Source organism: Eurytemora carolleeae, unplaced genomic scaffold, assembly GCF_000591075.1.
Source record: "Eurytemora carolleeae unplaced genomic scaffold, Eaff_2.0 scaffold565, whole genome shotgun sequence".
Taxonomy (NCBI): Eukaryota; Metazoa; Arthropoda; class Copepoda; order Calanoida; family Temoridae; genus Eurytemora; species Eurytemora carolleeae.
The window spans coordinates 74,191-99,881 of NW_019396477.1; the positions used below are offsets into that span (position 1 = coordinate 74,191).

The following is a 25,691-nucleotide window of genomic DNA, read 5'->3' on the forward strand; positions in this document are numbered from 1 at the left end:
CTTGAATTTAGAAAATTAATTTCTTGAATTTAGAAAATTAATTTCTTGAATTTAGAAAATTAATTTCTTGAATTTAGAAAATTAATTTCTTGAATTTAAAAAATTAATTTCTTGAATTTAGAAAATTAATTTCTTGAATTAAGAAAATTAATTTATTGAATTTAGAAAATTAATTTATTGAATTTAGAAAATTAATTTATTGAATTTAGATACAAAACTGGGGATTCATTTGACGGAGGTTCCAGAGTTTCACTCTCATCTGGAACACCTGAACAATTTACAACAGGAACATACATTTAGAAACATTATTTTACTTGAGATTTTTCACACAGTCGTCGTTATAAATTTCAAAACAAAGAAAACGACCTTCGATTTAAATGTTGATTTCTACCAAGCTTTCAAACTGCATGGATAAATATAAACGTACATTGAAACAAAGAGAAACTACCAGTTAGCAGTTCTCTTTCTTCACAATTGTAAACTTGTAAATTGAAAAAAAAAAACATTGTTAGAAGTTAAAACCTTAACTTTAAAAGTCAACTTCACTGTATTGATATTAACACCGACCACTGTATAGTGCTGTGTGTTCCACTAAAAATACCAGGTTTTTGAAAGTAGAAAAATATTTCGTCTTTTTTAAATATATCATGGTATTATTTAGTAAACCTTAAAGGGAGTGTTCGCCAAAAATAAAAGGGGTATTGGCTTACGGAGAAAAATAAGCGCTTTTGATCGCTACTAATCTTACTTCTAACTGTTGCGTTTATAAGGAGAAAATTGCTAAAAACGTTTCATGTTGAAGAACGTAGCGTCCATACAAATTCAGAAAGTTGCAACATTCAACTCGGATCGTAAAATAATCAATTCAATTCCAAACAAATCATTTGGATATTACAAACAATAGACATCGATTATTTTTCGACGCATTCGTATATAGTTAATATTTCATAATATTTTTGATTTTTGTTTTTTTAAATAATATTTCGCTGGTGCAGGATTTTTGAACATTCCTGGAAAATATAAAAATGTCGTCTTCATTATCAAAAATCCTCGAAACAGGAATGAACGTTTTCAAAAGTAACTATCAGATCATAAAAAATAAAAAATATTATGAAATATCAACTATATACGAATATGTCGAATAATTATTGATGATTATTGGTTGTAATATCTGAATGCTTTGTAAAAATATCAAATGCATTACTTTAATGTCGGCTTCCTGTTTTACAGTTTTCATTTCATTAAACTCTACAAAAAACACACAGCTATAAAATTAAGCTACATTTGCATATCATTAAAATTTTTATTTTCTATGAAAGAAAATATATTAATTCTAAATGTTGTTTTCTATAGAGTAACCTAGAGACAAGTGTAACCCTGTCCTACAGTGGAGTAGAGACAGGACAGAAAACATCATTTACATATCAGGACACAAGGACACAGGACACAGATAGGAAGCAGGAGGACAAGATAATAGCAAACACTGTCACCATTGGAGGACCGTTCTCAAGATCGGTAGATCCAACAAGGTAAAACAATTGGGAACCCATAAAACTGTGAAATAGAAAGTTGGTTTTGGAGCAATATCATTTCGGGGGAGTGTTACCCCCTTCTTGATTTTCCAGATAGGGGAACGTCCCCTTTCCCCCCTCCCCCCTTAAGCCACCTCTGACAATGTCAATTGATATATCATATCTTACATGATAGGTGTGCTAAATTTGCATAGGCATTTTTATATAGTTTATTATGTTTTAAACTAAAATTTCATGTTTAGTGAGACAAACTGAAAAATTAGAATTCTTGTTTCAGGTTTTACTCTGTACACTGTTACCTGTATGGCGCCTCTTATTGTCCATGAGAATATCAGGATAATTTATCGATCTCAAAATATATTTTTCAAAACCCACTGTAATGTCCGACTGAACACTTTATCGTCCCGGCTGAACACTTTATCGTCCCGGCTGAACACTTTATTGTAGTGGCTGAACACTTTACTTTCCCGAGTGAAAACATTATTTTCCCGGCTAAAAACCTTATTTTCCCTGCGGAAACTTTTTTTGTCCCAGGCCTGGCTGGATAATAAGCAAATATTAGCTTAGGACATATCACATCTTGACATTTTGAATATCTCGACATTACTTGATTACTAAGATCCCGCCTCAATATTAAAATATTCAGCCACAATGATCCAAACGTTACCTACAAGCTCTCGCGGAATAAATTCATGAAAATTTTGCCAAATACTTGAAGCTATAAACAGGTGCTGTTTAGTTCTAAAAAAAAAACATGTTCAGGGCTACAAAAAAGTGTTTGTGATGTAAAATTAGAGGCAAATTAAGGCTTTGTAACACTTAAAAATTGACCCAGTCTTAAAAATTGATGCAACTTTTCCTAGAAGTCTAGATCTATATCCCGCCCCAACCATTGACCAGGAACAGTTAGTTATAATAACAATCTATTGCGTCATTATTCCTCCCTTTTCCGGTATTCAAACTTTCCTATTCAATATATAGAAAAAGTACCCCTCCACCCCCCTCGCCTCCATCATAATTATGATAATTAGATAGTTCTCCTTCAATGTATTTACGGAAATTTACGTAATACATATATTTCGAGCTTCCATTTATTTACACCAGCTTATACATTTTTTTAATAATAATCAGTTACATATTTCACGTATGTTAATGGACATTTTATATTGTATATTGTGTGGTGTTAATCTTTATAATTTAAAATAAAACATATGATTATACTACTTTACTACTTTATGCGTGATAATTAACAAGATGGAAAATGAAAAATAAAAGTTTTATTTTTATTTTGTAACACTGGTTTTCTCCTCATAGAATGGTACTTATGACGACCTTGCAGGTTGAATTATATCGGCAGCGTTCAGCGTAGTCTATAATGGAATATATAAATGATACGAAGAAGAAAAACATGGGCAGACCTTGGTTCGTTTTTCCACCAATTTATGGATTTTAAGTTTAAATGCACACAGTACTCTTCCATAAAAAATGGTTCCACTATTTCAAAATTCAAATATGTATTCTGTAAAAGTTTGCTCTTTTTAAATTAAAGGCAAAAATCTTTCTTCTCCTAGAGTTGGAATTTGGCAAATGTTTAGGAAAAGCAAATGTTTTAGAAAAGCAAATGTTTAAGGAAAGCAAATGTTAAAGGAAAGCAAATGTTTAAGGAAAGCAAATGTTTAAGAAAAGCAAATGTTTAAGAAAAGCAAATGTTTTAGGAAAGCAAATGTTGGGACACTTCAAAGTTGACCCAGTTTTAAAAATTGATGAGAATTTATTTTAAGCAGGATCAATCCATGTTGTCACTTAAAATTACTCATTTTGACCGTTTAAGTTTAAGATTTTTAGTCTTATCTGTTTCAAATTCAAGACCTCACATTATGTGAGAAAAATCTAAAATTGTCAAAAGATTTTATTCCTGTTCAAACCTAAAATAAAAAGCGCGGTTGATTGTAATCAGAGTACGCCAGTTTAACGGCACAGTTACGTTTCTGCTACAGAGCAATCTAACTCAATAGTGTCGTTAACCCAGAGTAGGGAGCGGTTAATGATGGAAACATTTTTAGTATCTCGTTAGCAGACTAAACATTCCTTAAACATACACAGAGATAGACAGACACACAAATGGTTGAATTGAAAGCAATGTTTCATTAAAACATTCTCTAGATTTTCTAAATATTATCTAGGAATAATCTAAACATATAATCTTAAATATGGCCTATATATATATATCTAGCAAGCCAGGAGGGACAATAATTAAAACTTTATGAAGAAACAAAAAACAAAAAGAAAATAAAAAATATGGTAGACATTTTACGGCGCTGAAAGAAAGAGGAAAAGAAAGAAAAAAGAGAACAGAATACCAAAAAAGACAGAGAAACTAAGAGAAAAAGAAAGAAAGAGAATCAGCAAAAAACAGTATGGAAGAAAAGGAAAGATAAAGAAAGAATAAGAAAGAAGAAGAAAGAAAAAGAAAGAAAAAAAAGAGAAAACAAGGAGGAAATAGAGAACGAAAGTAAGAAAGAGAGAGAGAGAAGGAAAGAGTTTGTCAAGAAAGAATGAGAAAGAAAGAGAATATCAAAGCAAAAATATTTGTAATTCTGATAATTTTATTGACCTATTATGCATTATACCAATTCTCTCTCTTTGAAAACATATTGACAATTAAATGTACGCGATTTGCACTCTGTAGTTTTATTTACGTAAATTGTATGTTTTAACAACATTGTATTATGAAAATAGAAAAACCTGCTCCAACTGAACTGCAATGCACGTAAGTTTACAAGTGCATGACTTACTTGACCGAGTTTTACATATATAATATAATACAAGGCACGCGTTCCGCTGTTGTTTTGTTTGGCATATCCGCAGTTTGGTGTATCCGCAGTTTGGCGTATCCGCAGTTTGGTGTACATTTATTCAAATTATTATACTTTATAACAGATCAGCTCCTGTTGTCATGAAGGACAATCAATATTCAACACTTTTTTATTTTGAATTATTTAATAAAAGTGTACGCTACTGTAAACTGCGAATATGTTTACTATAAACATGTTGCTTTCCAGTCCAATTTATACTCTATAACTAGTTACCGTGACATGCAGATATTCATCAGTTCAATACTTCACTTCTCATAGATAACAACCCTATCCTGTATCCTGTATCCTGTATCCTGTATTCTGTATCATGTATCCTGTAGCCTGTAACCGTTAGCTTGTATCCTGTACCCTGTAGCCTGTATTCTGTATTCTGTATTCTGTATCCTGTATCCTGTATCCTGTATCCTGTATCCTGTATCCTGTATCCTGTATCCTGTATCCTGTATCCTGTATCCTGTATTCTGTATCCTGTAGCCCGTATCCTGTATCCTGTATTCTGTATCATGTTTACTGTATCCTGTAGCTTGTATCCGTTAGCCTGTATCCTGTACCCTGTATCCTGTAGCTTGTATCCGTTAGCCTGTATCCTGTACCCTGTAGCCTGTATTCTGTATTCTGTCTCATTTTTCCTGTATTTTGTATTCCTGTGTTCTGTAGCTTGTATCATGTATTCATATTCTACGAATTTTATACTGAGCTGAGAACTTGATCTCGATATCCATATTGGGCCTTTTTTGCATGAGGATCAATGCTTAATCTCTTAATTTCAGTCATATCAGTTATTTACAATGAATCTACCACTTAACTTGAACTATTTTAGTGATCAAAATGAAAAATGAAATTGTCACTAATAAGACCAAGTATCGTTGAAAATTAAGAGCTAAACCACTAGCCATGAATAAGAGACTTGCATTCTTTTCTTTTCTTCCTTTGATATGGAAGGTAAGTTAACAAAAATATAACCATATAGTTGACGATACCTCTCATATTTCCGTTAAAGTCTCTTTCCACTAATACCTTTTAATGTCTCTCATGGTCATAATCAAGCTAAAACGTTCATGTCCCTGTTTACAATGCAAAGGGCCAATTTTTATTAATAACTTATTTCTTTTTATTTAAAGAAGCAGTTGACTTAATTTCAAGTAACCTTTCAATTTAAGAGTTCCATGCCCGATCTACTTGTACCTTTTAAACCTTTATCTTAGCAAGCAAGATATTGAGAAATTCTAGGATTTTTTACCTAACAATCGATAGTTTTAGTTACAAATTTGGATAGAGATTTCTTTTTACTTATCTAGCAAACTTCACAAAGAAGGAAATTAATTTAAAATGAGAATTTTCTCGGATTTAATTGCTAGAGAGGTGAATGCGTGTAGTTCAAGGTTTTAACTAAAACCTTTTAAAGTAACAAGCTGAGTCATTGTTTAAAAATGCTCTAGCTAATTTAGAACTGCAGTCCTTATAAGTGATTTCTTTCAAATTGAAACTATTTTTTGAGCACTGTCCTTTTAATGTTTGAGATAAATCGATTGGGGTTAAAATTTCTGACCTAACTAAAGCTTGGATCGATTTCGTTAACACTCGATTTAGAACAATTTTGATGAATATTTGATGAGAAATGTCATCAAAATATTTACGCATACACAGAAAATTTATTTTTGAAATTTTGCAAAGCAAACCGTCCGTAAAAGTCCTTGTGTTGTTTGACTTTTTTAAATTTGCCATTTCATATTTCATGCAATTAAAATTTTGGAGTATGTCTTTAAACTGCTTAAAATACCTGCACATAGTAAAGGCTAAGAGAGGTAGCCTTGAGGTTGACTACGTTTAATAAAATCAGAAAACTTTAAAATGTTTAAATGTCCTCTGTGTTGCCCTTATGTATGATTCCTATTTGAAAACATGTTTTTTATAATTATATTATGTCCTGTGTCAATTGTTCTTTTTGTCTGCAAAATCTTTCTACTCATTTTAATCTGTACTATCTGGAAATTCTGTATTATCTGTATTATCTAAACCATCTGTTTATTCTGTACTATCCGTATAATCTGTACTTTATGTTTAATCTGTATAAAATCTGTACTATCTGAATATTCTGTAAAATCAGTACTATCTTTTGTATCTGTATTATCTGTTCTATATGTACCATCTGTACTATCTGTGCTATCTGTGCTATCTACACTATCTGTTCTAACTTTACTATATGTACTATCTGTACAATCTGTACTATCTGTACCATCTGTACTATCTGTACTATCTGTACTATCTGTACTATCTGTGTACTATCTATACTATCTGTACTATCTGTACAATCTGTACTATCTTTACTATCTGTACTATCTGTACTATCTCTACTTTCTGTATAATCTGTACTTTCTGTACTTTCTGTACTATCTGTACTATCTGTACTATCTGTACTATCTGTACTATATGTACTATCTGTACTATCTGTACTATCTGTACTATCAGTACTATCTGTACTATCTGTACGATCTGTACTATCTGTACTATTTGTACTATTTGTACTATCTGTACTATCTGTACTATCTGTACTATCTGTGCTATCTGTACTTTCTGTACTCTCTGTACTATCTGTACTATCTAAACTATCTGTATTTATCTTTGATTAGAATGTAACCTGCCAGGAGTATGAAGTTACAGATATCTACTGTAGAAATGGTGACACACAGCTTCTAAGAGCTGTATTAAGGGAAACCAAGAATCCTATTTAAATTGTTTAATCCTTCAGACATCCCTTTCCCGTCCCAGCAATTTAACTAAATGGGAAAATGATAAATGTATAATCAACTTTCAAGTATTATATTATAACAGAAACTTATAAATGTTTTAATTGATTAATTAAACAGAAAACTGATAAATATTTTAATGGATTTATTGAACAGAAAACTAATAAATATTTTAATGGATTAATTGAACAGAAAACTAATAAATATATTAATGGATTAATTGAACAGAAAACTAATAGATATATTATGGACTAATTGAATACAAAACTAATGCATTTTTTATGGATTAATTGAACAGAAAACTAATAAATATGTTTAATGGATTAGTTACACACAAAACTAATAAATGTTTTAAGGCTTAATTCAACAGAAAACTATATACATTTTTATGGATTATTTGAATAATAAACTAATAAATGACTTAATGGACTATGTGAACAAAAAAATTTAAAAAAATACGTAATGGATTAATTAAACTGGAAACTAAAACATATTTTAATGGATTAATTAAACAGTAAACATTAAAAAGCTTAATGGCAAAATTGAATAAAAGCTAATAAATATTTTAATGGATTTATTAAACAGAAAAATAATAAACAATTAATAATGTTTGAACGGATTATTTGGACAGGAAACCAGTTGGATTTAAAGGAGTTCCAATCTTTGCTGATGACAGATCAACAAACCCTCTCACTAGGTTGAAAATTTTTTTATATAAAAACGCCAAAAATATATCATTATGTTAAATTTTAATGAGTGTCAAAAACCACCTAAATCAATGGCATACCATATTTGTTTGTTCTTCTGTATTGGGCTGAGTATCTTGATCGTAATAGCACTAAACCGCAAAGGTCGAACTCGTAAACTTTTAAATTTTAAGTTCAATTTTTGGCGTATGTGGAATACCCATCAGGAGCAATTAAAACTGATTTTTAAAAAGAGTTCCGATAAATTGAATTAATCCACCGGGGGGAATTGGAACCGACTACGTGCGTTATGATCAGATATAAAGTACAAAATGTTTGACGTCTTCTTGCTTGTTTATCGTTTATTTGATCAGCAGTATCATTAAACCACAAATTGAGAACCAATTATCTATGTTTGTTTTTAAATCCGTAAAACTTTTTTTAAAAAAACCATTAAAAATTAGGCATGTAACTTAAATATAATTTTGAATTTAGATTTTTGTTGGGAGGAAGGGGGAGGGATGTTTTCCACATGTTTTTTTTTCTAATTAACTCAAAAACGGCTTACATTAGAACACTAAAACTTCTTCACTTTTTCAACGTTGTTGTGATTAAATCTTGAACAAATTATGCAAAGGGTATAGGTGGAGGAAAGTATCGGCGGGTCGGTGTGTTTCACACAAAAAAATGGTTAATAAATTCATTATTAATTAGGCTACAGGACTAACAGTTATATATTTGAAAAGCCATTGAAAAATGGATGTATTAACAGTTGTCAAATGTTAATATTTATAAAACGTAAAAATGATTATTTTTGAAAATTTTTCTGACGTCATTTTGAAACTTTTTTCTTAAATCCTCCCTTGCAACCTAACCATTAAAGTTTTTTAATGAACAGGCTTTGAAAAGTTGAACTAGGGACATGTGTCACACTCCCCTATCTCAACTCTAAGGGCAAAAAAATCCCCCCCCCCTCGTTCTACATATATTTTAAACAAAAATAAGAAAAGATGCCGACCATTAAGAATTAAATAATTTATTTATTTTAAAAACATTGATTTATCTTTTATGTTTTAGTGTGAGTTGTCAAATCAGACCAGATATATCTAGTGACGGGTAAGATATTAATTACTTTATATCCCTCATAATTACATTATTTCCCTTCCTCAGTCAGACTTTATATTTAGTCAAATATTTTCGTTGCATTTATAGATGCGCTTGCATCAATGGGATAAAGAACTGCATAGATTCAGCCTGCTTATACAAATTATCATCAACTTTAAAGGCAGGTTCAACTTTGAAGTGTCGCGACGCCTGGACTTTGATTTTACCGCTCTAACATGACTCATACTTTTCTGTATCCCTTAACATGCAAATTTTAGCACTATAAAGCTTTGGTTTTAAGAATTAATTCGCAAAATTCTCATCGATTTTTGCTTGAGAGCTTGTGACCTTTAAAACACAGTGATCAGTGCATAAGTACCTGCTACAGGGTTACTCAAAATTGGATGAGGTTGTAATGACGACCTGAAACTATTAAAATGTTATTATTTCAAGGTTAATTTAATTCTTCTGTATTAAAGATAGACTTTGTATGGCCTGTTTAATTAATTAACTAAGAAGTAAAGAAGTTGAAGAGAATTATAAATGTAAGTCGTCTTTGAAGTCTTATCCTTCGTAGGTAACCCTGTACGTCAAGAGTTAAAACATTTTAAGATTAAGATGGGATTTTTATTAACATCTTTCGTGCTAAGGAAAATTGTCGCTCAATCTTTGAATTTTCCACCTTAAATGTTGCTTTACTATTCCACATTTGTAGGAGTCTCACTGCATATTTTTATAATCTAAATTTTTTTTTTATAATATTCATTGTCATTATTTTTTTCTCAATCATACAGGGTTATCCACAAAGGTTAATTCTTCAAAGATGATTTGTCTGTTTTCTTATATTTTTGATTTCCTGCAACTGTATACTTTTTTTTCTGCCTAATCATTGAAGATGCCTTAAAAAAATTATATTCAGAATACCTCGGAATCGTCAAAGTTCGACTTTCAGGTCGTCTTTATAGTCTCTTCCTTTGTTGGCAACCCAGAACATCACTGTTACATATTAGGTTAAGTTACAGCCTGATAGTCAACGATTTCTCAAGATGCGGGACTATTGTTAGAAACAGTTTCATCAATATCAGGGTAATTTATCTTTAATTTAGGAGTTAAAAGTGTTTTTTTTACTATTTTTATACTTAGTGTGTCCTTTAAAATGGGAAAAGATTGAAAATGTTGAAAAACCCTTGCATTGTTGGAAATAAATAATATTATATTGTACTGTGGAAGACGATGCCTGGCCGCCTTAAACAAGTTCCACAAGATTCAACGGAATGAGATAGAACGAATACGGGGCATTGTACTGACGGACAGTCTAACACGTGTGATATTGATATAGACTCATGTTCTGAACCCTCTAGTAATAAGTTATAAGAAATATAGATACTGGAAGTACTTTATGCGTTTTTATTAGAGTCTGACTAACGTCCTCTATAGTACTCTAAAAAACATTTTTGGTATTTTTTTAAGTTATAAAATTATTATGTAATATACCGAAAAAGAGCATTGTGGAATTTAAGTTTTTCTATTTTCAAAAGTTTAGGCTGCAAGGAAGTTATCAAATAAATTGTAAAAAGTAGGTCAGAAAATTTTAAATAAGCATTTTTTATTCGTTTTTACAAAATGTGTAGCATTTTGGTAACTAACAATTTGGTAACTTATAATTTGGTAACTAACAATTTGGTAACCTGACAATTTGGTAACACGACAATTTGGTAACCTGACAATTCGTAACCGACAGTATGGTAACTAACAATTTGTATAATTGAAACACCCTGTTTTAAACCTGATTATTTAAGGTTTGGTTTCCCCAGCTGCCAGGTGTTGTAATGTCCACCGACAAGGTAAATAAACCCAGCTGCCAGGTGTTGTAATATCCACTGACCAGGTAAATAAACCCAGCTGCCAGGTGTTGTAATGTCCACCGACCAGGTAAATAAAAACTTTGGGATCTAACAAAAAGAAATATAATTTACAAAAGAATTCATATTAATTATTCAAATTTTTTTTTTGAACTCGTCCTCCCCCGAAAACAAAATTGTATAGTATTATTTCATTTTCATGATTTTTTTTCAAAATTGGAATTAATGTTTTTTTCTTATTTTTCGACCTATCTTGGGATATAAAAATAAACTCGGGGGTTTACATTTTTAAATTGGTTCTAATTTTTCTGGCAGGTTTATATCAAAATTTGTACCATATTGTTTTTGGTAATAGATATAATGAAGCTCTTGGCTCATATGTTAGTGCTGGATAGAATTAGCTAAAACATTTTATGAAACCCAAGGGTACCCATGAGGGTTACATAAAAATGTTTCTGAAAATCCACCGGCAACATTGAGCACTTCAGCTAGTATATATAGTTACATAAAATTTAATAAAATTAAGGAAGTGATTATCATGTGTAAACCTCCGGAGTCTACTCTTCCTCTAAATCAACAAGAAAGGTAAGAAATAACCTATGCCATTTAAAAAAAATATTATAATTTAGTTTCCAAACACCATTTTTAGTTTTAACAAATGTAAATTTAAAAATAACAATACTGTTAGGTCACAAATAAGGTTGTAAATAATAGTTTTCAGACTTGAGAACTAAAGTGTTAAATGTAATTTGAGGCCGAGTTCAAATAATTTGAGCCGCGTCTCAAATTTGAGACGAGGCTTAAACATGGTTTGATCTACTTGAAAACATATTTAACGTTTCAAGATTTGAGCCGGCGTTCAATTGGAACCGGCTTTTGGCGGTTCAGCGACGTGGTTCTAATTATTTAAATTCTGCCTTTGGATAAATATTATTTTAAGTTCCAATTAAATGTTTAGTGCTGAAGATTACAACTTGGACTACATGGTTTCCCTTTATAAAGAAGCTGAGAAGGTACAGTGAGAATCATAAAACTCTGGAATAGGAAAACGACTTTCAAACTTAAGTTATGACTTTAAAGTCCAATGAACATGAGACAGGGCAATTGTGCAGTGTTAACAGACACATTTCATCTTAAAAGTGATTTTTGGGTTTTACACCATTTCTTGTAGACCTCGACATATCCATTTTAAAAATGCAATGTGTTGTTTCTGGTTTAAGTTGAAAAAGAGTAATTGGAAAAATTCTTCTCGAGTTTTCTAGTGAGAGCATACTCATATCTAGGTTTGCAATGACAAATTGTGCACTATATGCCTTTACAGGGTTCTACGAGAAGAGAGAAGAATAAAGCAGTTCCTATTGGTACAATGCTTCAGCTAAGAGCAACAATTAACACAAACTCAGGTTAAACATATTAGAATGTTCTGCTGGCGCAAATGGAATAAAGGGTGTCTCAAAAACATGAAAACTCATGGAGAAATTAACAAATGCCATATTGAATTTGTGTGGTTTTATTTCGTGTACTTTATTTTTACCTTTCCATTTAAAAACGAAATTTTTTCTTGGTCAATATGAATAGATGAACAGTCTGAGAATCAGAGACAAGTCTGAACATTATGAGAAATCATTAAAGAAAAACAAGTTTTTGAAAAACTTTTTTTTAATTAAAACTTATTTTTGTAATTAGTTAATTTTATTATGAAAAAGGTTTTATTGTATAATTGTTATATTTTCTGTAAGAAATATTGATTTAAAATTAAATTGATTGTAAGCGTTATTTCAAGTGACCCTTCATCAAAGATTACAATGCCTGATTCACAACGGTACCCTTTAAAAGTCTTGTTTGATCAAGTACAAATTTAATATAAATGTTTTTAAAGGAATTGAGTCTTTGCCACAAACCCGAATTTTCTAATCCCACTAAATGTGAAGCTTTTTAATGTAAATGTTAATGTTAATGTTTTTGAAACTTAGATTATTTGATCTGGCATAATAGTTCAAATATTTAAGGTCTACGACGTTGGTTTGCAAAAATATTGGTATTAGAAAATCAAAGTTTGTGGCAAAGACTTAATTCTTTTGAAAACAGATTATTTTGAATTCTAATTTCTCTTCAATTTCTACTGCAGAAGAGCAAATTGAAATTATCTGAATTATAAATTGTCAAGCTAGAAAAACGACATTTTTGATCATATAAAAGCTTCAAGAGTACCGTTGTGAATTGGGCATCATCGTCATCTATGTGACATGAAATAACGCTTACAGTCCCATTAATGAATGTTTAGTGTGGAAGCATATAAAACTGCTCGAGGTTAGCCTATCCCCCAGTAAGAAGGATCCGAATGCGTTTGGTCACGTGATGCTTGTTCAGGATGGGTAGGTTTATTTCAAATATTGATTTCTTCACTGTAAAAAAAACATAATTTAGCGGTTCACAAGAAAAAAAAAGAAACTTGCAAAGTGTATTTTGTCAATTTGTATTCGTTAACTCAAAAGCCAAAAACGTAAAGCCATTGGAAAACTATTTGAAAAATGAAAAAAAAATCAAGACATTTGAAACAGCGTTAGATATGATGTTTAGGTGCAGAATTGAAGAGTTTTCCAGTATAGTTCCAGACCAACCTAAACTCTCGACTAACTCAACTGGAGAGGTATTTTTACAATTTTTTTCCGATCAAAAAATCTTAAAACTTTCTTACGCAATACAGGGAGACCCAAAAAATTGTGAAATATGAAAATCTTAAAAAATGTTGTCGGAAAGCAAATAGTTCAACTAATTAGCTTTATAATGAACTTTTCAAGTCAAGTAGGTCTGCAAAGCTTATTATTTCCCCACCAACTCATATTTTCTAATTTCTAGATATTTCCAACCCAATGTCATTGACCTCATATATTTCTGTTAGATCAAATCATCTAAGTTTGAAATATGAAACTTTAACACTGTCAGGTTGCAAAGATATTGGGATTGGAAAATCTGAGTTTGTGGCAAACACTCCAATCCTTTTGGAGTTTAACCGATCTCGTATTTGTCAACACTTGAGATATTTACTTGCTTTTCAAAAGAAAAATGTATATTTGCACTTTTGTGAATAAGGTCTGATCCTGGTACCAAGGTAATTATATGTTAGGTATTCAAGGTACCGTAAAAATGACCCTCCTTGACCCTCCTTGACCCTCCTTGACCCTCCTTGACCCTCCTTGACCCTCCTTGATCCTCCTTAACTCTCCTTGACCCTCCGTGCATATCAGATTCACAACTGGACCCTGCTTTGTATGATTAAGTATAATGAATCATTTTTTTTAAACTGATAATTTACATCTGTGGTTTCTATACAAGCGTTTTGTAATTATAACTTCAGAAATCATTAAGCTCTGAAGCTAGAAAAAACAACATTTTCTTCCACATTATTTATCAGAAGGGACTGTAAATGAAAGGGGGTATAGGCTAAATCTTGAGAATCTCAGGAGTTGAACGATATATATCAGACATCTATCTGATGTTCCTGTCACGAGAAATTGATATAAACTGTGTCAAAATTATACCAAAACGTTGATACGTCAGATTTTGTATAAAATAAATCATATTGAACAAGTATGTATTGTCCGTATAGTCCATATTACGTCACCAGAACTTCAGCCATTGGCAGTGCAGTATACATGGTCACGTGATATATATCGTTCAACTCCTGAGATTCTCAGGTTTTAGCCTATACCCACTTTTTAGTTTTCCTTTACAGTCCCTTTAAGCTGGTTTAAAGGTACTATTGTGAATCGTGTATACCCCTTTAAACTGAAAGACAACTCAAAATTAAAACGACATTTCCCTTTAATAAGCAAATTGATAATATCCATGATATCAGGTACATCTTGATTTTGAGGCGGTTATGCTTGATGCTAACCGGGACAAAACTAGCCAGGTCTGGATACATGCACGTAGTAAAGCTTGCAGGTATAATAACAAAGCCATAGATAGATAGATAGATAGATAGATAGATAGATAGATAGATAGATAGATAGATAGATAGATAGATAGATAGATAGATAGATAGATAGATAGATAGATAGATAGATAGATAGATAGATAGATAGATAGATAGATAGATAGATAGATAGATAGATAGATAGATAGATAGATAGATAGATAGATTTATGTATATAAATAAAGATAGAAAGATAAATAGGTATATTTTGTGAAAAATGTTAAGAATCCTTACAGAGTTACTCACTTTATAAGAGCTTTGTCTATGGAGATATCCTTCTCTTTCCATCTGAAAATTGATAAATTTATCCATACAATGTTCCCAGATTAAGGTTTAAAGCGTATTGTTGTCAATCGGGGATGTAAGTTTTTAAGTGAAAGGTTGTGAATTACTAAAGTTCATTTTGTGCAGAGATCTTGTTGGATGTGAACCCTCATCATGTTCTCCGAGTACTAGACCCAGGGGACGGGGTAGAAGGGAAACTAGAGGGGTGGAGAAGGACGAGAAGAAAGAGATGGAGGAGAATGAGGACAAGAAGGAGATGGAGGAGCAGGAGGAGGACAAGAAGGAGAATACTCTTACAGGAGTTGGAACCATCCTCCCCTTTGGTAGGAAACTTATAATTTGAAAAGACTTTGATAGAAATCAAAACTTAGATAGAAAGATTAGTTTATTGTATTGATATAAACGCTGACCACAGTAAAATTACCTTACAACCCAAATTTTTATTTATGCCAAAAATATTGTAGTTCCCTTGGAGCGAAGATTTCAAGTTAAAAAAGAACAAATTCTCCAGGGTGGTTCAAAACTCATCAACAGTAAAGGAATTATTGTGAAGAACTCCGACAGCAATGGCTCCAACAGTATACGAATATTAAAAAACTATGCTCTCAAGAAAAGTCCGTCTGCAAGAGAAAAAGAAATAAGCGCCAGGGCAGAAACTATTGAAGGAAGAGATCTTGCTTCCAGGAGTGATGAAGATGATAAGGACACTGACTTCATTGACAATGTTGGACTCACTGTCATCATGCCGGGAGGTACAAACACTTAACAACTTATGTTTTCACAAAAATATTTAACTGCAGAAGATTTTTAAAGTTTAAAAAACAACATAAAAAAATCTTTTTCAATCATTTTCAAAAAAAACATGTGAACAGGGTTACCCACAAAAGATGAGACTGTAAAGACGACCCAAAACTCTAAAAATGTGACGACTTGAAGCTTGATATTTGGTTTCTGCATTAAATTAAGTAATTTGATGGTTTACCAAATTATTAGGCACAGAAATAAGCAAGTTGTGACATACAAGGAACCCTGAATGCAAGAAAACGGACTATAAGGAACCCTGAACACAAGAAAACGGACTAAAAAAAAATCGTACAATCGTCTCATCCTTTGTGGGTAACCCTGAGCATGGTAAAATATCACGTGATCGAAGTAAATTGGAATATTTTCTGTCATATATTGATCTATCTTTCAAAATTCGTCAGAGACTGTGTAATGAGTACTTTTATACTTAAATATTTAAAATGCTTAGTCAAACAAAGAAGTAAAATATGCAAAGAAAATAAGAAAAATCTTCATTCAATTAGTAAAAATGGGCTCTCTCAGTAAGTAAGTAAGTAATTATTCATTTATGAAATATAAAAAAAACATATAAATTAAGTAAGTAAGTAATATTTCATTTATGAAATATAAAAAAACATATAAATTAAGTGTTTCATGAGAAAATATTTAAAAACCTCCAAGAAAAGAGGTTGTGGGAATATTTCCCCCATTAGACTTTTAACCAGGACCTTTAGTGCACGGTAAACTGGGCATCAAAAACATTGTAAATAAGTCAGAAGCCTAATTTAATCCTTGAGAATATTGGATAGCAGTTGAAGTTGCACATATTGAGAGTTCGATGATTTTCACATTTTATTTCTAAATCCGTTATTTAACATCTAAAGTTTTAACCATATATAATAACAACACGGAAAGAACATTATATTTCGTCTTTTCAAGATTAAGGGGTTTCTCGTTCACAATAACTGTGAAGCAGAAGTCCAAAGGAGTTACGAGCATGCCGCGTTGAATTACATACAGAGCTGGATAGAGAGCTGTTATATTTCCTATTATAAATCAAACACAAAGATTTTATAGTAAAAAGAGCAAAATTGGCGATTTCTAGGTGTTTGACTTTGAACTTCAAAAAGCCATGGAGACGTCTAAATTGATCTTAATCACATCCCTATAAATTTATCAAAATATTCTGATATACCATTATACGAAATTTCAAAAAGATGATACTTTTGAAAACTGACTTATGGTTATTTTAAGCAAAAAAAACCCTAAGTCTTGAAAAGACGGCATCTTGTTTGCTATCTGTATTGTTATTAATCTATGCCTAAAATATATGCTTCTATACTTTTTATTTAGATGAATACTACAGTCCAGTTCACTCTGAAGGGAAAGGAAAAGAAACAGTGAAATCAAAAATATCTCAACAAGAGGTGGGTGTACATTCGTCCGTAGAACATATTGACATACATATTGTAAACAAAGTTTATATTTTCTTTAATTTAATTTTATTGGCTATCTTTCAATTCTAATTCAATCCTTTGATTGATCATAAAGATCAAAGAACTCAGTGTATTTATCTGTTTATTGTTGTGTAAAAATTGTATATTTGAAGTGTACGCTAGCGTATTGTGGGAACTTAATGCGGCTGACGACGACGTTACATTTATACCTGGAAAATCCAGAATGTTTTATGTTCAACAAGGTTTCCAAAAATTGGAATGTAAATATTTATATTCTCCCACTTCTAGAAAGTAAATATAATTATTTTTCTTAGATATAAAACAGCTTGTGAAAAAGTGTTCAAATGTATATATAAACCATTGTAAAGTTACAAAATGTCAAACAGACAATTTATTATATCTCAAATCTGGATTATAAAGACCTGAACAATAATAAGAGCGTGTATGATTCATAAGCAGTTCCACATGAATTCCTATCTAGTTTGATAATCTTATATTCTAACAAACTCAGATTTCTAATTCTAAATTAAACAAAACTAATCCATCCAGAACTAAACCTTAACCTTATACATTTGTATTTTAAACATGATCAAAGCATTGTCCATATACAGTACTATTATATATACATTTATGTCTATTATTCGTGTATATATCATGTACATGTAAAATTTTGCTGGGTTCCCTCGACAATTTTTGCCTAGAAAAACATCCCTCGGTGCGCTTTGAATGCTTTGTAAGCAAAATTGGTCTTGGGAACCCTTGGTAAAGTAAAATTTCCTTTACTTCCCTGTAAAGTAGCTGTAAATAATTAATAATAAATCTCCATTCGAGTGAGGGACATTTTCAATTCACAGGAATACCCTTGAATCCCTAATCTGATTAATAGCGTGGAAGATGACGTCGTTTTTCTTGCATAAAAAGTTCTTAATTCTTTTAATTAATCCATTTATTCTGAAGCAAGAAATGCGCAAGTCACCACCTTTGCACTTGGAAATAAGGATAATCAATTTTAGAAACAAGAACATGGATATTTCATTCATTCTTTATCAGACAAAGCTGTAAGTGGTGTGAATCGGACAAAATATTGAGTTCTAGTTTAGGTAACAATTGGAACAAAATTATAATCGTATCAAACTCTCGTTTGAAATTATTTTAATTTAGCTAGGCAAATTGAGCCTTTGCAACAACCCTGGATTTCTAACCATCATTTTTTGCAACTCAATATCATAGACTTTCAATTAGATAAAATAATCTATTATCAAAAACAGACCGATCAGGTTGAAAAGATAATTTGAGTGTCTTACAAAAATTTCCTTTACTAATACATAAACCTTGAAGACTTGTGCTTAAAAATCTGAAAATATTGACAAAAAGTGCACCAGTCCCACCTTTAATAACAGGATAAGCTTGTTTTATATATTGATATGCAGCAATTAAAGTCGTCGTTACAATATTTACTCAACCTTGCATTTATAATTGTGTATCAAGATGTATTAAGTAGGGTTTCTAGCGTTTTTAAGTGCAATTCCGTATAATTGCAGGCAATGAACGCAACGAAATTGCAAGTAATAACGCGCTGTGGTGCGCAATATCGTCCAACTTTCTTACGTTTATGTTTCAATCTTTTGAGAAAATATAAATTTCAACCTATTGGAACGCACTATAGCAATTGATTATTTTGCGATTTCGTTCAAAAACATTGATTTTTAAAAAATCAATTTAAACTTTGGTAGTGACATACAATAAACTGAACTTCAATAACATTTCAGTCTCAAATGCTGAGAAAAATGAATTTAAACTTAATTTTTGATTTTATAATATTCATATAACAACATAATAACCAGAACACTCTACTATAGAAAAACGACTTTTAGACTCTGGATCTGCTTTTTGCACACATTTTCTTGCAATTCCGCGCAAATCTGCGCAATTCCACAAATATTTAAATGCTTCCTTTTTGTCAATTATAGCGCAATTCCGCGCAGTGAAATGGCGCAAGCGGAAGCAATCATTTCGCGCAATTCCGCGGCAACGAAATTTCGATTGTAACCCCTATTATTAATTTATAACTTATAGAGAATTCAATTGCTAAGATTAGCATGAACCAGCTCAGGAAAGGTAGTTTAACTAGTAACCAAGTTCAACGTCATGATATTTATGAGATATAGTAAAAATAATAGTAAAAATGTCTTCTTCCATAAAATCTCCTAAGTTGTTTAATACCAAAGAGAATAACAACAAAATATTATACGGCAGTCTTTGATATTATATAGTAAAAATGATTTCAAAGTAATCTATATTAGAGTAAAATATTTGTTAACAAAATAAACTGCAAAAAGTCTTTAATATATAAGACAGAATATGGAAGAGGACATTTAAAACTATTCACCAACTGTCATGTTTCGTGGAAAACCCAGTATATTTTGAATTAATAGTGTATATTTAGGATTGTACTATATTAGAGTAAAATATTTGTTAACAAAATAAACTGCAAAAAGTCTTTAATATATAAGACAGAATATGGAAGAGGACATTTAAAACTATTCACCAACTGTCATGTTTCGTGGAAAACCCAGTATATTTTGAATTAATAGTGTATATTTAGGATTGTACTATATTAGAGTAAAATATTTGTTAACAAAATAAACTGCAAAAAGTCTTTAATATATAAGACAGAATATGGAAGAGGACATTTAAAACTATTCACCAACTGTCATGTTTCGTGGAAAACCCAGTATATTTTGAATTAATAGTGTATATTTAGGATTGTACTATATTAGAGTAAAATATTTGTTAACAAAATAAACTGCAAAAAGTCTTTAATATATAAGACAGAATATGGAAGAGGACATTTAAAACTATTCACCAACTGTCATGTTTCGTGGAACACCCAGTATATTTTGAATTAATAGTGTATATTTAGGATTGTACGATTTTTCTGGCAATCGGAGCAGCCATGGGTTGTTTACTAATTGTAGCTTCTTTAATCATGTGTATCCTTGCACATAAGCTTCATCAGGTAAAGACGACCTTCGTAAACAAACGTCTTTTTTCGAATTATTATTAACAATAAACATTTTTGTTTAGACTGTTCGAGCTTCGAGACAGGAAAAATCTGAAATTGTGTTACGAGATACAAGGAATTTTAATATATTTTTTTTCATATTTTCTTTATGGTTAAAAACTAAATTTAGGTTAAATCATTATTGCATTTACAAATGTGTTAACCTTTAAAGAATGCAGCTATAAGGGTTCAATTGTTGCGACTAACCTTTCTTGGCGTTTTTACACGAACTACTTATATTGTGTTTTTTTCTTGAATTTTCATCTTTATGATATAGCTAGCTTCGCTCATATCTATATATATACTTTGCTTGTCTGGGTGTCTGTCTGTTAGGGTTTTTGTATCCAATAAACGCCAACATGGTTGAACTGATCAGGCCTAAATTTTTTGTGGGACCTCAGGTGACCCCAGGGAAAGTTTATGAATGATTAACATTTTAAAAATTTGTGTTTAAAAGTTTTTTATTTCTGTAAAATTTTGAAAATGCGTGAAAAAATATTATGAAATCCGCAAACTTTTTTTTATACTGTGACTAAGAAAATATACTCAAATATAAAGCCACAATTAAAAGTTGAAATAGAAGATGGGCGCGAAGCGCCCCGAAAGCGTATTATATGTAGAGATTTTCTTCTTTGTCTTCGAGCATTACTTGGATTTATCCTGTCAGATTCCTGCTTTTACAATTATATATATATTATATATATATATATATATTTATTTATTTATATGTTCATTATAGCTGGCCAAACGGCTGTACCAAACTGGCTGAAATTTTTTTGAGGGAACCCAGGGTGACATAGGAAAACAATATTTTTTTAATATTTGAAATTCCGTCGGTAACTTTGGGATCTTCAGCTAAATTACGATTTAACACCAAGCACGGGAGTAACTATGAATAATGATATAAATCCAGGCAACGCCGGACACTCCAGCTCGTGAATAATATTTTTATTTCAAAAATTTTATATTTAAAATTATTTATAAAGAAGGAAGTTTGGGTTGGAATCTAGAGCTGGTGGAATATATAGATCAGAGGCATGACAGGAATTGTTTTTAAAAAAAATATCTTTAATTCTAGTTTTGTCTTAACACTTTTTTGTTTGGTTTTTTAATTTTCTTTAAATATTTAACTTTTAGATATACCAAATACCCTATAAATTTTCGATTAAAACAAAATAAAAAGTTTTTATACAATTTTAAAATAAAATGTTGTTTTTGAAAATTATACAGTGAAAGCCAGAACACTCTGAAATACAACATTAGACTCAAATTATAACTTTGAAAAAAAACGTACAATAAACATGATACACAGCAATGGTTCAATGTAAACATATCCGCTTCACTTGATTTGATAGGTTTCTAGCAAACCCTATTTGATTTGTAACAACATCATAAACATTCACGTTATTTCGTCATCCTATTTTGCAGTTTTCTGGTTCTAATTTGAGATATTTCTCGCTTAAATTATGAAAACTTGATTTAGGCGCTGGAACCGAGGCATTCAAATCTTCTCAAGGCCAATAGCAGATCTATAAATGCAAATAGGTAAATGATAGACAATACACAAGTTAAGCCACAATTTTTAAAGCATTGCTTAAATGACATAGTGATTAGAAAATTTTTGTTTTTACTAGGGTTTCCAGTCGTAATTTCTTTACGCGTAATTACGCGTAACGAAACATAACACTTTCTTTCACTTACGCAATTTCATTATTACGCATAATCATTACGAAATTTCGCGAAATTACGTTCTAGAAATTACGCGAAATTACGACGTAATTTCGCGAAATGGATATTTCCCCAATTACGCGTAATCCTGCGAAATTACACGAAATGAAAATTATTACGCGTAACTGCACGTAATTACGCGTAAGAGAATAATCTATTACGTTGGAAACCCTAGTTTTTACAAACATTTATTCCTTCTTAATGTTCTAAATAAATGTTTAGTGAGTTCAGTTTACAGTTGGATTCTAGGTTTGGAAATATAGGACTAAATAGATACGTAGCCAACCCAATCCATCATATTCATGAGAATAGTACAGTTCGGTTGGAGGATCGTTCTCATGATCTTCCTCATGATCGTCCTGGTAAACCTGATCTAGTTGATCATACAGACACTACCAGTGATCTGAATGATCAGTTGATCAGTGAAATGAGGAAACGACTGATTGAAATGCAGGTAAAAATGTCAAGAAAAAAGGTTTGATCCTTTATTATCCAACTTTAGCCAATTAAAGGGAGTGTTCGCAAAAATTGAAATTATAATAATAATATAGATAAACTATAATCATAGTGGTACCATTTAAAAGTAGCTTTGTTTTCAATATAGTTTCAGTAGAAGTAAATATTTCCATTTACTGTTGTTAGCGCCAATTGAAGGATTTATCTCTAATTGGATAATGAGATAGATAGAAAGATAGATGTTACCGCCATGCAATTTCTATTGGTTCAGAATAGACAAAAAAACACATGACTGAACTTTGATTGGATGAGGCGCTAATGTCATACAGAAGAGTTTTACTAGTTTTAAAATAGGATGATAAAAACATGGGTAAAAGTATTACAGCGAGAAATAAACATGATTTTAAAAGGTTTCTCGGGAAAAAGAACGGGCCCAAGATGAGAATAGATGGATGGAAAACAGGTTTAATTCTCCTAATGAAGATGTTCATATCAACTATTCAAGTCTAACTGGAATAGCTGCTCTAAGGTGAGGTTTAATTTAAAATCACACCAACAGTTAAACTTATTCATAATATGACTTTGCAATATTGTAACCTAGCCAAGAGTTTAAGTTATTCATAATATGACTTTGTTAGATTGTAACCTAGCCAAGAGTTTAAGTTATTCATAATATGACTTTGCAATATTGTAACCTAGCCAAGAGTTAAGTTATTCATTATATGACTTTGTTTAACTGTAAACGTACTAGATGTTAATTTGTTAAACCTTTTAAATCTTTTCTCAATATTACTTAGCGTAAATGTAAACTCATTAGGAGTTAAACTCATTCATAACATGACTTTGTTGAACTGTAAACTCATTAGGAATTAAACTCATTCATAACATGACTTTGTTGAACTGTAAACTCATTAGGAGTTAAACTCATTCATAACATGACTTTGTTGAACTGTAAACTCATTAGGAGTTAAACTCATTCATAACATGACTTTGTTGAACTGTAAACTTATCAGGAATTAAACTCATTTAAAACTTGACTTTTTAGAACTGTAAACTCATCAGGAATTAAACTCATTTATAACATGGCTTTATTTAAATGTAAACTCATCAGGAATTAAACTCATTCATAACATGACTTTGATGAACTGTAAACTCATCAGGAATTATACTCATTCATGCATGCATGGCTTTATTTAAATGTAAACTCTTTTACAAAATTATTCAAAAAATTTTTTTTTAAGTTTTTCAGAAGAAAGTGACTTTAGTTCTGGTAGAGGCACTTCAGGTAAAAATATACATTTTTATTAAATCAAGAATTGAAAATTTTACCTTTATTACACGTACACATACTGGAATTAATTGTAATATCAAATATTCCCTACATGGAAAGTTCTCTATGGTTCCATTTAAACCTGTATCTGGTCGATATTGCCCGTTTTAAAGATTTAAAAGTGCTTGATTCTGATAATTCCTATATATATCTGTATAGTAGAAATGCGCAAGTCACTATAATTTAGTATTGACAATGGTCAGTTTTCAAAATTTTAACATTTTTAATTGATAATTTATCACTCAGCGGATAACCGTTTTCAATTGTACATTGCCATCTTTGATTGGAAAAGTCCATTGAAATTACGCTTAAAGTCTCTTCTCTTTAAGGCACATATTTTAAAAAGAACTGTAGCGCCCTGACCTCATTGTAATTTCATTATTATTTTTAGATGATTCGCCACGGTTCCGGGATCGCCTTTGGAGAGAACTTTTATATTAGAATTCGTTATATTTAAACTAAAATTATTTCTTTTGTAGAAAAATAATTTCAACTCATAAATTGAAATACTCCAAACCTCCATGTTTATTGTGAAATGTCTTCCAATGGAGTGATCAAAACTGCTGTGAATAATAAGTGTTAGTATCTTATATTTTGTGTAGGATTGTTGTTCTTTAGATAAAATAAATTAAAATTTTGAATTCTTGTCTGAATCCTTAGAAAAATTAGCTAATAATAATTAAACTAATTTTAGATTTTTTGCCAGAAATAAGTGTCAATATGAATTATTAATCATTTTAAAATCATGCATCTGTAGTAGCATGAAGAAAAGTTTTCTTATTTTAGATGTGTATTGGCAGCAAAAGAAGCGTCTATATATATGTTTATCAAGTTTAATATTTTATATAAATCGTTCTTAATTGGACAAAAAAAAGACTGTCAACAAAATTTTAAATGGCACTCTCTATTTAAAGCGTTTCTTAAACCCGATTAAACATTCATTTGAACAACAATTTTGAAAACTATTAATTTCTATCAATTTCGGCAAAAATCCGCGAGTAACTTTTATAGGGACACTTAAATATGAAAGTGTTGTGTGTTCATTCTAAAATTATTTTTTAACCGACAAGACAAATTTTGCGTGTTTTTTGTTTAACCACCTGTCCAAATTTAAACAATTCTTGTTTGTCGGTGTGTGAAATTAATTTTTAAATTAGATTATTAATCTTAGAAAACATGATAAAATATTTTGTTTGCACCTGAAAGCCCCTCCCCCAGATCCCCTTCTCTCCACTCCATAATTTAACTATACAGCTTGAAGATCTTATTTAAAAACAGTAAGCATTTGTATGTGAGAAAGAGAACAGTGACCAAAGATTATGAAAAAAGTTTCCTTGTTATGTACATAGTATAACAATATATTTAGATTAAATAAATGCGTATTGTAAATCGGGATAAACCCCCAACGGAATTGAGTCTTTCCCACAAATCAAAATGTTCAAATCCCTCTTTACAATCTGATGATGTAAACCTTTGATATTTCAAACTTAGATTATTTGTTATAACATAATTCATAGTTTGAAATATATAAAGTCTTTGACATTACGTTGCAAAGATATAGGGATTAGAAAATCAGAGTTTGTGGCAGAGACTCAATTTTTTCATCACTTTGAAGATTCGTCACAATTTCTGAGGTCTTTGGTTTTTGCCAAGGATGTTAAATAAGGAATGAAAGATTGGGATTACGGATAATTGTAATATAGATCGCAAATTATAACAGATATGTTATCCATCCATGTAATTTTAAGTGACTATATTTCAAGAGGTTAATGCACGATATATAATATACTAACCTATTAGGG

General features: G+C 30.8%; 2 protein-coding genes across 5 annotated transcripts in view; both read left to right on the forward strand.

Annotated features, from left to right (window-relative positions):
- LOC111703992 (beta-1,3-N-acetylglucosaminyltransferase manic fringe) overlaps positions 1-2,752 on the forward strand; it is a 15,347-nt gene extending 12,595 nt beyond the window's left edge. The window contains exons 16-18 of the mRNA XM_023476095.1: positions 210-286; positions 1,354-1,529; positions 1,810-2,752. Of these exons, the coding sequence (XP_023331863.1) occupies positions 210-286; positions 1,354-1,529; positions 1,810-1,858 (302 nt within the window). The 3' untranslated portion in view covers positions 1,859-2,752. The remainder of the gene's footprint in view (positions 1-209; positions 287-1,353; positions 1,530-1,809) is intronic.
- A 2,438-nt stretch (positions 2,753-5,190) lies between these two features.
- On the forward strand, positions 5,191-24,530 carry LOC111704002 (uncharacterized). 4 transcript variants are annotated; one of them, XM_023476105.1, is made up of 23 exons: positions 5,191-5,350; positions 7,039-7,118; positions 7,787-7,852; positions 8,919-8,957; positions 9,956-10,031; positions 10,745-10,789; positions 11,334-11,392; positions 11,766-11,820; positions 12,129-12,210; positions 13,092-13,182; positions 13,388-13,457; positions 14,667-14,755; positions 15,198-15,394; positions 15,536-15,823; positions 17,208-17,281; positions 20,235-20,330; positions 20,399-20,451; positions 21,362-21,410; positions 21,859-21,920; positions 22,326-22,557; positions 22,970-23,088; positions 23,801-23,844; positions 24,281-24,530. In XM_023476105.1, exons 1-23 carry the CDS (start codon positions 5,303-5,305, stop codon positions 24,328-24,330), a joined length of 2,064 nt encoding a protein of 687 aa, XP_023331873.1. In that variant the 5' UTR covers positions 5,191-5,302; the 3' UTR covers positions 24,331-24,530. The 4 variants fall into 4 exon arrangements, with proteins under 4 accessions (XP_023331873.1, XP_023331875.1, XP_023331877.1 ...); XM_023476107.1 differs by having other exon boundaries at positions 22,353-22,557; XM_023476109.1 differs by having other exon boundaries at positions 22,416-22,557.
- Positions 24,531-25,691: the final 1,161 nt, after the last annotated feature.